The sequence below is a fragment of the Mastigoproctus giganteus genome, chromosome 1 (genome assembly GCF_048544385.1).
Source record: "Mastigoproctus giganteus isolate SK-2022 chromosome 1, ASM4854438v1, whole genome shotgun sequence".
NCBI lineage: Eukaryota > Metazoa > Arthropoda > Arachnida > Uropygi > Thelyphonidae > Mastigoproctus > Mastigoproctus giganteus.
The window spans coordinates 62085974-62102221 of NC_143575.1; the positions used below are offsets into that span (position 1 = coordinate 62085974).

General features: G+C 35.8%; 1 protein-coding gene across 2 annotated transcripts in view; it reads right to left on the minus strand.

Moving 5' to 3' along the window:
- Positions 1 to 16248, minus strand: part of MED16 (mediator complex subunit 16) — a 209068-nt gene that overhangs the window by 87578 nt on the left and 105242 nt on the right. The window contains exon 12 of one of the 2 annotated variants that reach the window (XM_090380328.1): positions 9863 to 9927. In XM_090380328.1, coding sequence (XP_090236454.1) covers positions 9863 to 9927 — 65 coding nt within the window. Of the gene's footprint in view, positions 1 to 9841; positions 9928 to 16248 lie in introns of both variants that reach the window. The other variant, XM_090380324.1, reaches the window with a different exon arrangement.

Below are 16248 nucleotides of genomic sequence, written 5' to 3' on the forward strand. Positions count from 1 at the left end.
TTAAGCTCTCCACAATTTTGAATGATCATGCTCAAATTCAATTTGGTGTGGCATTCCCCATCCCATCCAAAAAGAAAGGATGACAAGTTCTGTGAGATCACAAATTCATGTACTAGTTACTTTTTATTGGTGTGGAGGGAGGGGGGGGGATGACAGCTCAAATTTGCTTGTTTAAAAAAAAAAAATTAACAGTGTCACCTGAATTCACAGATTTGCTTGCACTAAACTGAATTTTTGAATTAGAATTTCTGTATCAATGTATGAAAAAGTCAAATAAATAAAAAAAAAATTAAAAAAACTCTACATTAATATGTACAATATAATCATCAGTTAGTGCCCATTATTAATATTTTATATGGCACTGAAAATAAAATATACTTTCTAAAAAATGATCTCTTAACAAATATTTTACTTTTGTACTGTTTTATTTATTATTGATTTTAACATTTGATATTTAAACAATACAAAGCTTAAATTACTACTTCCATATATCAGAAAAAGTACATCAGGATTTATATAAATAATAGTAATTACAATAAAATTTTAGTACAATGAAAGGTTTCATGCACCCCTAAGAAGTTTGTATCAGGATTTTACTGTACTTTCTTTTATTAAATTCCCAGCCTAAATATTCTCTCTAAAAAAAAAATTAGGTATGTATAAACTGTATTTCTGCATAGGGGCTTCATTTTTAAGTTATCAATTTTTAAAAATGATCAGTCTTTATAACCATTCCATATAACGTTTTTAAACAATAATGTTAACATCTTCCCATAATTATTTTCATATTTATCACAAAATGTCAATTTCTTACTTAATCTTCAGCTTCTGAAGTTAACTTAGAGCAAAGGTTTCAGAGGCATTACAAGAGCCATAAAGCATTAATAAATACAACTTGACAACACTTCATTGTGTACAAAGCCAAAAAAAAACAAATTTGCCACAAAATGCAATCTTATATTGTCACCAAAAGTTGGCTTGAACTTTCACTTCAAATAAATAACACTCCTCTTTAAGGAGAAGTATATTTTTTTGTAATGCATGCTATTACTCAGATGGCAATTTTAGAGATTTTTTCATCACTGATGATAACTAGGCACAATAAGTGCAATGCAGCAATGAAATAGCTCCCCAATGAGAAATGCAAGGTGCCAATTATTATTATTTCAAAACAAGTAAATTTAGAGCATTTTGATGCATTACATATCAAACTTAGTTTGCTCTCTATGTACACAGCTATGCACACAAATGACATGTTTGAAAACTCATATACATTAAAATTTTTCATAGCACTTATACTTGAAGAGTTTGCTCTAAATTTACATGAGTTTTGAAATATTGACACCTTTTGGCATCTCATTTATACTGTAAAAATATTGTCACTGGGTTTTTATGTCCTACACTAATGGTACTTAGTTACCACTAATGAGATAATTTCTAAAGCTGGGTAATAACATACACTACAAATAATAGAAATTTATTTCACCATAGGAAACTGCTGCTTATTTGAAGTTTGGGACCAAGATAACCTTTGATGACCTGCTTCATACGCAGGTCATCACTGAGCAGCACCCTAGAGAGCAAGTTGCTGGGGACTTCAAGAGCTGATGGGAGTTATCATGGAACAAGTAAATACATGAGCTGTGTTAGGGTAACTAAGAGTAAGAACAAGTGCATGTTTACTTACATGTACACTAATGCTAGAAGTACAGTAAATAAAATTGATGAATTTGAGGTGCTGATCAAGACATGGGATATCAGAAACATGGTATCACACAGATATAAGCAGTGCAGAATTGGAATTTGGGGAGTACAATATGTACAGAAAGAACAGACAGGGTAGGAAGGAAGGAGGGGTTATGCTGTTAGTTAAGAAACACACAAAATCTAAGGAAGTGCATCCAGTTTACATGGGTGGACAGTGCAGTGTTGAGTCTGTTTGGTGTGACATAAACACTGGGAAAGGGAAAATGAGAGTAGGAGTATGTTATAGGCCTAATGATGCTCATGAGTACAATGAATAGTTGTGCAGAGAAACAGAATGGGCCAGTAAATCAGAATGTCTTGTAATGGGGGATTTTGACCTTCCAGATATTGGCTGGAATTTGTGGGTTGGTCACTCATACTCTAGCAAGACTTTTGTGGATTTATTGGAGGATTGTTTTCTACAGCAACATGTGCGAGGGACAACAAGGAATAATACTCTTTATCTAATTACAGCAATGATAATTCATGCATTAAGAATTTGCAGATAAAGGAACTGCTAGGTGACAGTGATCACAGTGTACTGATGTGGGATTTACTTAAAAATGTAACTACCATCAAGGGTAAAGGGAAGGGCTTTTGTTTTCGTAAAGGTGATTAATGGTCTCAGATAGTTTTTAAATTCTATAGAGTGGGAACAACTGATGATGTTACCAAGGTGAATTCAAAATGGGAAGCCTTCAGAGACTTAATCTTGGAGACTACCAGGCTTTTCATACCAACTAAGAAATACTGTTCAGGGTCCAGGCCTAAATGGATGTCGGATGAATTAATGAGGCTTGTGGCAGAGAAGAAAAATGCAAGGGAAGCATATAAATTATCAAGTGACACACAAGCCTATGGCAGATATAAGCTAGTCTGTAATCAAGTCAAAAAGTAGGTTAGGTAGGCGAAGGCAGATTACGAGAAATCATTGGCAAAGGATGCAACAAGATTGGTGAGAGGAACAAAGGGCCTATGAAGAAAGGCTTAAGTTTTGCAAGTTGCAGCATCTGGAGACTAGGCGCCTGCGAGGTCATCTGATTGAGGTGTATAAGGCCTTGAATGGTTCGAGCGGGCTCAATGTTGATGGGATACTTCCGCTTGCTCAGATTAAGAACCTGAGGGGGCATAGATTCAAATTGAGGAAAGACAGTTGTAGAATAGATGTGCGGAAGTTTGCCTTTAACCAGCGGGTAGTTGATTGCTGGGACAGACTTCCATCTGTTGTTGTGGAAGTTGATAGCTTAAATAAATTTAAGGCTGAACTAGACAAAAATCTGGAGTGACCAGATGGGTGAAATGGGAAGTTTTTTCTTTTTTTTTTTTTTTTGTTTGGCTGATGCTGTATAAGCTTGCTTTCTTGCATCATATGCCTCAACTAATGCTAATAGCATGAGATTAATATATTCTGTAACAAAATTAGTTTGCTTTTAGTTACTTACACAAATGAGGTTTTTATCAACTCACGTAATTTTATATATAATCTTTCATTTTCAAACTTTCTTTCTATCTACATTATCTATTATCTTGGTAGATAATGTTTTAAAATTTTAAGCTTTTTTTCTCTCTCTTTCATTTCTTCCAATCTAGCTTAAATCTAATTGTCCATTATATATAATAATAATTGAAAAGGAGGGTGCTGAGTATTTTTACGAGTGGATGCAATGAAATTTTAGCTCCACGGAATATAACCTTTTGCCATTTTATTTACTTGATTGTCATATTATATCGAACCTTATAAGTAACTTTATAGATCTAGTTATGCTTGTTATTTTTATTTTTAATTTAGATAGCGATTTTGTAAGTTACTATTAAAATACATAAAATTGTTGTTTCGTTCGAACCTTGCCGCCATTGTAATAGTAGAGAGTGAGTGGTAGGGAATTCAAATTTTTAATTGTGTTAAATAGGTAGCTATCGTAAAACCAGATAGCGTAGTGTGTATCACTGCATTTAGAAATCTAATTAGATAGTGTAGTATTGATAATTGATTAATCTTATTAATTTTCATTGTATTCAATCAGATATCATGCCCCAGACTAGAGCAGCAAAGCGACGGGCACAAAGTAGCAGGAGTGCTGTGGCTCGGGGAGGACCAAGAGGGAGTAGTTATCCATTGCATCACAGCCTCAAAAAATGTGCGGCTTGTGAAATGTTTGCAGGCCTGTCTAGAACAGGACATGAACAAGCCAAGGAGGATATCTTTGTGTGTGTGTGTGTGTGTGTGTGTGTGTGTGTGTGTGTGTGTGTGTGTGTGTGTGTGTGTGTGTGTGTGTGTGCGCGCGCGCGCGTGCTAGGTGCAGAGTGTGTCAAGAATTAGGTGCCAAATCAGCATTCTGATAGGCGTCTATGAGAGTTTGAAGAGTCGGGCAGATGCCCTCGAAGGTATCAAAGTGGAGGACCCATCAAGCTCTCAGCTGTGCAACTGAACGCCAGAGCTCCCTCTTGTGCATCAGACTACACAGTGGCAATCTCCAATGCAGAATGCGCTGGTCCCACAGGAGACAGTTATTGTCGGTGACTCCATGGTCAGGAAGACGGGTAATATATTGTGTAAAAAGGATAGGTAGAATAGGACCAGGGTATGTCTGCCAGGGGCATAAGTTGATGATGTTGTAGAGCAGATATCAAGGGCACAAATGGTGATATTGTTGTACACATTGGCACTAATGACATTAAGAGTAGGAGATCTGCAGACGTACTTAACAAGTACAGGCAAATGTTGAAAAAAAGTCGCAAGTTAGGGTTAAATTTGAAAGTGTCTGCAATTCTGCCCAGACACGATAGGAGGGAGTACATGATGAGAGCAGTGTCAATTAATTCAACCCTGGAGAGATTGTACAAGGCTCGTGGGGTAGAATTTTTCCTGTGCCTGTGGGAAAACTGCTAGCTTTGGGAGATTCACAGAATAAAAGATTAACAGTAGCCACAGGCACAGGTAAAAGCAATTCTTGCACTGCTTCTATTAGAACGGAGGGCAGGTTACTGAGGTTTTCAGGGACTGGTGGGAGTCATCACAGAACAAATAAATACAGTCATACCTCGGTTAATGTTACCTCTGATAACGAAGTCCGCGATTTCAAGCCCCATTTAACATAAAAAATATTCCAATTTAAGGCCAACGCCCGACAATCATCCGATTGGTAACTGACAGCAACTCGTTACGTACTCCCAAGTGCTCCCGAGCTGTGGATGTGTCTGTTATAACAGTTTTGTGCGTCATTCGCCTAATTTAGTCGTTGTTTACACTTCGTAGGGTGTGTTTCAGTGTGGTGCATTGCAATACATGATTGACATTGTTTCAGTGTGGCGCATTGCAATAATTGACGTAGGTTCTTTGATAGCATTACATAATGTAGATTTTGTAAATTTTAATAGAAATATATTTTTTTAGTTAAAATGTCGGAATCAAAGAAAAGAAAAGAAAAGCAATTTCTTTGGAAACTAAACTAAATATCGTACAACGTGTTGAAAGCGGCGAAAGAAATTCCGATGTGGCACATTCTTTAGGATTAGTGCAATCAACTTTAACCACCATACTAAGTCAATCAGAAAAAATAAAACAGTCTGCTCAGAATTGTACAGATGTTACAGCAGCAAAATTAACTCGCTTAAGGAGTCCAATTTTAGAAAAAATGGAGAAAGTGTTAAGTTTGTGGATAGATGATATGTCACAACGTCGTATGCCTTTAAATCAAATGTTGATTCAAGAAAAAGCATTATTTTTGTTTAATCACCTGAAATCTGAACAAACTGAAGACATGCGGAAACTTTTGGGGCTTCTCGTGGTTGGTTCAAGAAATTTAAAAAACGGGCCAGGATTCATAGTGTAAAATTAACAGGATAAGCTGCAAGTGCAGATGTTGAAGCTGCAAATAAGTTTCCAGAAAAACTAAAGGAAATAATTGAACGTGAAAATTTTCCACCAAATTTGCTGTTCAATGTTGATGAAAGCGGTTTGTTCTGGAAACGGCTACCATCACAAAAAGCTTCACTTCTATTGAAGAAAAATCAACTGCTGGGTTCAAATCAGCCAGAGACCATTTAACGTTACTCTTTGGATCAAATGCCTCTGGCAATTATAAATTAAAATTGTTATTAGTTTACCATTCAGAAAATCCGAGGGCATTAAAAGGTAACATAAAAATGAATTTACCTGTAACATGGAAAGCAAATAGAAAAGCGTGGGTTACCAAGGAGTTATTTACTGATTGGTTTGTTAACCACTTTTGTCCTGAAGTAAAATGGCATTGTCAAAAAAATAACTTTGAAGAAAAAGCTCTTTTGTTGTTATGTTTTTGTTTTGTTGACAATGCTCCGAGACATCCTACTGATCTTAACACGTTGGACACATGCATTCCTGTCAAAGTTGTGTTTCTTCCAGCAAACACAACTTCCCTGATTCAACCATTGGATCAGGGGGTAATAGCATCACTTAAAGCTTATTATCTGTGTCGAACATTAAGCAATTTAACTGAACTAGAGGATAAAGAGGAAATGACAGTTAAAACTTTTTGGAAAAACTACACCATTAAAAACGCAATTGAAAACATTGATAGTTCTTGGAAATAAGTCATTAAGAAATGCTTAAATGGAGTTTGGCACAAATTTTTACGTTTTAAATTTTTTTAGTGAAAATAAATGATCCTGATTTAGGAAAAAGTGTTATTGTTAAGCGATCAGTGTTAAATGCAATAACTCCGTACAGGCCATTGTTAAATGAAAGAGAAAAAAAGCATAAACAATCAACTTTAGACTCATATTTTAAAATTGATTTCACTTTGTATGTAAGTTAACTGTTTATTTAATAAAACTTTTCTTTGTTAGAAAAAAAAGCTTTTCATTTTCTTTACGTAGGAACGTATCCCTATTTTGGCCATAGTATTTTTACCTCTGAAAACGAAGTTTCGCTTAAAGAAGTAATTTCGTGGAACGCATCCTATTTGTTAATCGATGTAAGCCTGTACATGGGCTTGTTAGGGTAACTAAGATTAAGAATAGGTGCATGTACAATGGTAGGAGTATTATAAATAAATTTGATGAATTTGAAGTGCTAGTCAAGACATCCACCAAGGTGGGTATTATTGGGGTATCAGAGACATGGTGTCACACAGATATAAGGAATGCAGAATTGGAGTTTGGGGAGTACAGTGTGTACAAGAAGGACAGACAGGGAGGAGAGGTTATGCTGTTAGTTAAGGAACACAAAATCTCAAGAAGTGCATCCAGTTGACATAGATGGTCAGTGCAATTCTGTGTCAGTTTGGTGTGACATAAGCACCGGGAAAGCAAAAATGAGAGTAGGAGTCTGTTATATGCTTAATGACTCTGATGAGTACAACAAACAATGTACAGAGAAATAGAGTGGACCAGTAAATCAGACTGTTGTATAATGGAGGAATTTAACTTCCCAGATATTGATTGGAACTAGTTGGTTGGCTACTCGCACACTAAACATTTGTGGATTTACTGGATGATTGTTTTCTACAGCAACATGTTAGTTAGAGAGAGAGACTCTTGATCTGGTTATCATTAGTGATTTCATACATTAAGATATACATTGATAATCCATTATTCATATATACATTAATAATACATAATTCATACATTACGAATTTGCAGATAAAGAAACCACTAGGTGGTAGTGATCACAGTGTACTGATGTGAGATTTACTTAAAGCCATAGCTACCATCAGGGGTAAAGGGAAGGGTTTTTGCTTTCACAGAGGTGATACAGTGGTCTCAGACAATTTTTAAATTCTATACAGTGGGACCAATTGATGATGTTACCAGCAGCAAATTCTAAATGGGAAGCATTCAAGGAAGTAATCTGTGAAAGCATCTAGGCTTTTCCTACTGATAAAGAAATACTGTTCAACGTTTAGGCCTAAATGGATGTCACATGAACTAATGAGACTCGTGGCAGAGATGAAAAATGCATGGAATGCATATAAATTATCGGGCGACAGAAGCATATGGCAGATATAAGTTAGTCTGTAATCAAGTCACAAAGGAGGTTAGGTAAGCGAAGGCAGATTACGAAAAATCTTTGGCAAAGGATGCTAAGAAAAACAGCAAGAACTTTAGTTATATAAACTTTAGAAGGAAGGGGATGAATCGTATTAGTCCACTTGATATCGATGGTTCGACTTTTGATGATCCTGCTCAGATAGCTGACAATCTGAATAAGTATTTTGCATCTACATTCACACAAGGAGTTAAGAGAGGAGAATGCCAGAAATTTATCAAATTGTAACTGGGTGCTTAATGATTTAATTGAGAGCAAAGTGGAGGAGAAATTGTTCAAGTTAAACATAAGAAAGGCACCTGGGCTGGATGAGATCTATCCAATTATATTAAAGGAGGTGGCAAAGGAAGTAAGCAAACCCTTAGCCATAATTATGAGAGCATTCTTGGACTCAGGGGAAGTCCCCACGGACTGGAGATTTGCAAAATCTCCAATTCACAAAGGGGGATCTAAGGTTGACACGAGTAATTACAGACGAGTTAGTTTAACTTTTGTTCTGGGGAAAATAATGGCGTCACTGGTTAAAGATACATTGCAGGATCATCTAGGCAAGACTGCACTAATAATTCAGATGGTCGGTGCAATGGTGTGTCAGTTTGATGTAATGTAAGCACTGAGAAAGCAAAATTGGATACTATGATGTGGTTACAAAAGAACTGGATGCAAAAAATAATTTTGATATCATATACTTGGATTTCAAGAAAGCTTTTGACACTGTTGTGCATGAAAGACTACTGTACAAATTTGAGCAGAATGGTATTAAGGGTAAATTGCTACAATGGATAAAAGGGTGGTTGAGTGGGAGAAGACAGAGGGTGGTAATCAATGGGTGCTGCTCTTCGTGGACTAATGTTATTAGTCGAGTTCCACAGGATCCGGTGTTAAGCCCACCGTTGTTATGTTATGTATATTTATCAATGATATTGATGAAGGTATATCAGGCTTAGTGTCAAAGTTTGCACATGATACAAAGGTTGGCAGGGTTGTTAATGACAGTAATGGCAGTGTGCTACTGCAACAGGATCTAGAAAATTTGGGCAGATGGGCTGAAAAGTGGCAACTGAAGTTTAACCTTGACAAATGCAAAGTACTGCATATGGGTAGAAGTAACCCCAGAGATACATGCCAACTACATGGTACTACACTTAGGATGGCAGAAAATGAAAAAGACCTGGGAGTAATTGTGCAGTCAGATATGAAATTTTCAGAGCTGTGCAGATATGCTGCCAGAGTAGGCCATGGGGTATTGTCAATGTTATAGAGAAATTTTGCTAGTAGAGAGGAGGTGATTATCTCTGTATAAGGCAATGGTCAGACCACACCTTGGGTACTGTATACAGGTCTGGAGGTCTCATTTTAGGAAGGATCTGGAGTTGCTTGAGCAAGTACAGAGAAGGGCAACAAGATTAGTGAGGGGAACGAAGGAGTGGTCTTACCAAGAAAAGCTTAACTTCTGCAAATTGCAGCATCTGGAGACTAGGCACCTCTGAGGTGATCTGATTGAGGTGTATAAGGCCTTGAATGGGTTGAGCAAGCTCAATTCTGATGGGATTCTTCCTCTTGATCAGATTACGAATCTGAGGGGGCATAAATTCAAATTGAGGAAAGACAGTTATAGAATAGATGTGCAGAAATTTGCCTTTAGCCAGCGGGCAGTTGATTGCTGGAACAAACTTCCATCTGTTTTTGTGGAAGTTGATAGCTTAAATAAATTCAAGGAGGAACTGGATAAATATTTAGAGGGAATGAATGTGTGAAATGTTTTTTTTTTTTTGGCTGATGCTACATAAGCTTGCTTTCTTGCATCACGTGCCTCTACTATTACCATTACTATTCTAATTTTGTTTTCGTCCAATTGTTAAAGAATCTCTCTCCTTAGGAAAGTTTTTCAGCAACAAAAGAAGTTTAAAAAAAAAAAAGTTCCATTCTTTCTGTTAACAGCTACTACTCCATGTGCATAGAGAGAATAAAAAATTCATGTACATTATTCCACTACAAATTTGACCAAATAAATCTAAATGATATAAATAACTATAATAAAAGAAAATTAACATTTATATTCCATACCCTGTTGGTGACTATACATACTATGTTCATCCCTTCGATGTGTTGCTGTATTCACATTTATGCTGCAAACTGGTTGCAAAGATTCCCTAAATTTTATATAAAAATACAGAGTTTAAAATCATCTCATTTCAATAAAATGGTTACAGAAAAAACAAGTTTCATTGCAATTGGTAAATATTTTTCCTCATATAAATATATAAATTTCGCATTTTGTGAAATTTATATATTTATATGAAGTGTGTTCTGTTATAAGGTCTTCAAATTTATTTCTCATAAAGTACACAAATACAGAGTAACGTTTGCCTCACTTTTCAACACAGTCTCCTAGAAGCTGGACACATTTTTCACATCTGTTCTTTCAAGCTGTGAAGGTAACAGCAAAGCTTTCTATGGCACATTCTTTTTTCTGCCATTTAAAGCTTTCTTTAAATGGCAGAAACAGCTGTTAATCAGCTAGGAAACCTTCTGCCACAAAGAGCATCCTTCTTTGTTGGGAACAACCAAAAGTCACTAGGTGCAAAGTCAGGCAAGTATGCAGGATGTAGGATAAACTCAATATTGTTTTCTTTAAAAAAAAATTTCATTTCTAGAACGATGGGGCAAAGCATTGCTGTGATGGAAACAAATATGATTCAATGTGTGGACATTTTTTCTGATATGTTGGGAGTAACTTTTTCTTCAGAACTTCTTCGTACGTGTTTCCTGTCGCTGTAGTACCCTTGGGTACACAATGAGTAAGGATTATTCCATCAATATCTCAGAAAACAGCAACCATCATTTTCTCTGCACTTGCAGCAACACAAAATGTTTTTGGTGGTGGTGAATCAATGTGCTTTCATAGGGCAGACTGATGTTTTGCTTCTGGATTGGAGTAGAACCCATGTCTCATCCATTGTGACAAATGAGGAAAGAAAGATCCATTCACTGCAGCATCTCAAGAGAGAGCACTGCTTCACACAATCTAACACAACTCTTTTTGTTCTGACAAAGCTGCCTTGGTTGTTGTTGTTGTTTGGTTTTTAGGAGCATTAGCAACTAAGACCATATTGCTCCGGAGATATGTGGTGGTCATTCCTTGACCTTTCCGCATCCTCCATATTTGGTGGTGAAGGGCTCGAACCCTGGTCTAATCAAGAAGCGTGTGCTACGCACTGCTGCTCCTGCCCTCCTGGCTATGGAGACACCGAGCTGCCTTGAAACCCACTGAGCTGACACCTTGCTCATTCTGAGATCTTCGTATAATATGGTATGCACAGATCCAACAGAAATACCTGTAGCTGTTGTAATTTCATCCACTGTTAATCTTTTGTCACCAAAACCATTTCCTCAACCCAGCAGATGTTGGCCTCAGAACGACTGGTTCAATGTCTTGATTCATGTGCTTTGTTCTTATAGGAGTCTCTCCTTCATGAAACTTACATACCCAGCTATGAATAGTTTTTATATCCCTAAGGCCTACAGGACACACTTCTGACATTTCCCCATGGATTTCAATTGGATTTTTCCTGGTGAGATGCAAAACTTGGATAATCGCACGTTCTTGATGAGTGAAGGATGTCATATTATAAACATAGTATACTGTTTAGGGCACTGCAATCAACATAACTTACTGCCATCTTCTGATACTTCATTTTTTGAAAAATAAATTTGGAGACCTTATAACTTGAATGCTTGTTGTTGTTGTTTTTTATTTGGTTTTTAGCAACTAAGGCCATGTTGCTCCGGGAATATGCGGTGGTCATTCCCTGACCTTTTCGCATCCTCCGTATTTGGTGGTGACGGGCTCGAACCCCGGTCTAATCAAGAAGTGTGTGCTACGCACTGCTGCTCCTTCCCACCTGGCTACGGAGGCGCCAACCTAAATGCACCTCGTATTATATTAAACACTGAAGGTTTCAATCCTCATAGTTGTTAGTTTATCACTTTACTATATTACAAAATATAATATGTGGGTATATGTAGTGTTCAATTTAAAGTACCATAGCAGGTCCATCTTGCATATTTCATCTACACCTCCTCTTCTGACCTTTTATTGAAATTTTCTGATCTTTTTGAATTTAATGATAAAATTGTAATGAAACATTATCATTTTGATTTGGCAAATTCTAACTCAAAATTTTGCCTAATCAACTGCATTTTTGTCAATGGGAAAGTTGTTTTCTTATTTGTTTTTGCACAAATTTTATTTGCAAAAAAAAAAATATTCTCTATGGAAATTAGCTCTTGTACACAGTTGAAAGTAACGAATGAGTGAATGCTGCATAGGCAACTTTTTTTGTTTTTTTAAACCTATAAAATAATCGACATTCATTTTATGAGTGTGTCAATCATGATTTTAGATTAAAAGCAAAATTTAAAGTTAAAAATCAAAATGCATCAAATTCAAAAATTTTAATGCAAAAATGATTGGGGGGAGGAATCAGATCTATATGAAAAATCTCCTAAACTAAAAATAAACAAAGCAGACCCAGATTAAATTGTAACATCCTATATATAAACATAAATGTATATACAGGGTCATCAAAAAGAGATGCAGCAGTTTTGAGTGACTATATTTTTATTCAAAGTTTGTTATTCAAACAAAAACATTAAATATGTGATCCTGTTGCATCCAGCCCATTCAGACATCAAGTGAAATTCATTAAAAAGCTACAGTCAACCATTCTCAAGAGATAACATGAGAAAATAAGAGTCTTAGCGAAACCACCTAGCAAACCAGAAGAAACCCCAGCATTCTGAAGTCCCCACAGATATCCCAGTTATACTCAACATACTTGATATTTCCTAATAAGTGCTCATATTCGTATTAAATAAATAGAATGTACTATAGGAATCAATAGTTGTATATTCCCATTGTGAAGTAACATGCCGTTCAGACATTTAACTTGAGCTGTCTAAGAAAGATACTTCTCTTCTGGACTGTGACTGCTACCAATCTATTCATAAAAAGCAATCAAATGAAGACAACAGCACAGGGATCCTTCAGCAGTGTAAAAACAACATGCATCTCAAGTAAAAAAAATAAATTTTTTTTCTGTATGTTGAAGTGTTAACTTCAACATACAGAAGTTAACACTTCAACAACATGAAGTTAACCGGATCCCAGCTACCGGATAACTCCGGTAGCTGGGATCCGGTAGATTTTGCTCTTTTAAACAAGATGTCATGAGATTTGCACTGGATTTGTTTATCTCCAAGTCACCCCCCCACACACACTAAATCGTCTTCACGATTTAGTGTGTGTGTGTGGGGGGGGGGTGACTAAACACTCAATTAAACAATAGGAATTTCACCGCGATTAAACACTCAATACAATACTTCTTGCTGATCAGAGAAATATGGTTCTTTATTGAATAAGTTTCTGAGATGCAATCCCAGTTACCCTGTTCATCACTGAATTCTGAAGACTCTTCCATAGAAGAATGGATTGGGAATTGGCAGGTGTTCATTGTGTGGCACTAGAGCAATGGTATGTTGGGATACAGCTTTTTGAGCTGCACACTTTTTAAACTTTGATACAATTATGACTACCACAAAGCCATCCTTCTGCTCTGGCAGTTGACCTGCAACTACTAGAGCAGAAATGAGGTGCCCACAACTTGTCTTGATCACTTATAAGCATTCCAAAATAGGCTTTATATGCTTCTAACGATACTCTCTTTGCCTGCACATAAAAAAAAAAAAAAGGCAGAATCAGAACAAGTGTGAAGATAATTTACATCATTTGGTAGCAACAGCAAATTTCAAAAAAAAAAACCCACACCCTTATTACATAATAAATACTTCAGGTTCTTAGATATCACAATACTGGTATGCACTTCATAAAATGTCACAAAAACATAAAACTTTAATATCTACTTTCAACCTTCAACTGCCACCAAAATAATGATACTAGGGAAAAACTAATGGGAACACTGGATTCAGTACACAAAATACAGATAAGAATCAGTTTAACACAAACAAACAAACTTTTTTGTTATATATAATGTAATCACTTTCTGTGCATGTACAACATTTTCAGGAGTCTTTATGAACTTCTGCCAACAATGTACTCCTTATTATCTATCATTGAACCACTGTTTAAATTTCTTAACTTTGAAATTTTTGATTTATCTGCCCTTAAATCTCACTTTAAACTCATGTTGCAAACAAAGCTATCAGTTTAACAAAATCTTTCCAAACAAAAAATGTGCTGTGCAATAGCAAAATCCATCTTGCATAGAGAATTTTTAGTTTTCTGGCTTCAGTTTTCTAGTGTAGAGACCTAGATGGCAGAGGCTTTTGCAATTACTAATGACCTTATACAACTTGTTCATCTACCTACTAGTAAGCCAGACAATACTTTTCTTCACTAGCAACCCTTTGAAATATATAGTTGTTACTTGTTTTCAAATACATCAGATCATAACTAGGTGGTAGCCTCTTCTCCAAAGAAGCCCTTCATCCACAGCCATTCTCATGTTGTATGGAATTACAAAACAAATAGGATAACTGGCATGATTTTTATTCCTCTTTTACTGGGTTGGATTACTTATTTTAAATCTTATGATCCTAATATTTTTAAGATCATGTCAATGAAATTATTCTTTTGGGGATGAAGTCTTTTATTTCTTAACCCACTCTAAACTTTCATTTTTTACCTTTACTTTAGTTTTCCAATAAATGTGCTATGTTCAAGATAAGAACAGAGTATATCACAACTGGCTGGTATCTAAAATCTTTAGCTTCACTTTCTACCTAAACTAAAGTTCATAACATTAGGGTAGGGTTTTTTGCTGATGCTGTATATGTTGACTCAGATTTGATTTCATTATTGTGATCATTTTACATAAATGATGCTTCCTTGCAACATTTGCCACTGCTAATAAACAATAATAGTGATACCAAATCCAAACTCGATTTTTTTGAAAAGGCCGAGGAGTAGGAAACATGTTTGTGCCCAAATGGTAGTCTAGCCTTCTGTTCTCTGGTCTAAGCTATTGGCTACAACTTCTGTCTATTTGTGTCTCCACCTCCATTACATCCTAGTGATTCTATTGCATATGCATATAAAGAAGACTTATTAGCATCCTCCTTTTCCTTTAATTTTTGCATTAATCATTTTTTTAAATTTCCTCCTACCATACTGAACACATTCTATCCAATGCCAATCTTGGTCTTCTAACAAAAAGACAGAAGATTACTGAACAATCGTGATGCCTAGAAGTCTCCAGATTCTAATGAAATTTTTCACCTATCCCTGTGCTTCTCCTTATACTTAGAAATTTGTTCATATACTATAATTCCTAAAACGGTGACAAAATCCCTCATTTCCAATTATCATTGTACTCTCCTAACCAACCCTGTTCAAAGTAATGAAAAACCCCATCAACTGCCAACTCTTAAACTATCTTGAAATCTATCTGATCAATTATTGTCAATATGGATTCTAGCAGTGTCAATCCACAGTAATATCTGGTTTGTTTACTCATTTTTTGACAAATTCAATAGAAAAGTTCAGAGAACCTTAAGCAGTTTCTCTTCCCATTTCTAATGCCTTTGATCATTTTTGTCATAACACATTTTAGATTGTCTTTTTACAGAAGCTAGTAAAATAACTTTTGCAGGAAATTTTTTTATAGATGTTAATAATACACTCAGTACATTTTACATAATAACAATGTATGATGGATTGTCATTTTAACCTGCTATAAACTGTAAATATTTTGACCAGCCAGAATTTATACCTATTGTTTTCACTGGATTAGTGACTTAAACCATACTGCACCATTGTGAATTATGTTTGTACAAGTGTGAATTCATGGGTCAATAATCTACATTGTGCAGACTGAAAATCCCAGAATGTGGGGAGGGGGAATCCCTACTCTCTCTGTGACTGATATCACTAATTATAGCTTCAGCTAAAGTCTTTTAGAAATTTCTCAACAGGACTCAAACCCACACTTCTTCAAGCCAGTGACAAATGGCAGAACCACTAAACTGTCATAGAGAACTAAACCTATTATATTGATCTGTCAGTACTTTGAGCTTGTCACTGTTTTCATCTGTCAGCATTTTATGCATGTTGACATTCTGATCTGTCAGAATTTTGCACTATTGGTTTTAATCTGTTAATATTTTGAACCTGTTAGCACTTTAAACATTGGTGATTTTTAGTTTTAGCAACTTGACTGCATCCTGAAAAAAATAGAAAGTGATAGTATTTAGTTCAGATGAATGTGGTGGTCATGTGGCAGATCTACAGTTAATCCAGCAGTGTTGACAGTATGTTTATCCATGCTCTGACTTTCTGCAATAAATTAAAAAAAAAAAAAAATACACAAGTTATCATTCTGTGTTCAAATATTCAGACATTCTGTCTGACCATTTGGTTATATAAGTGTGGTCTAATCAAGCAGACTTCCACA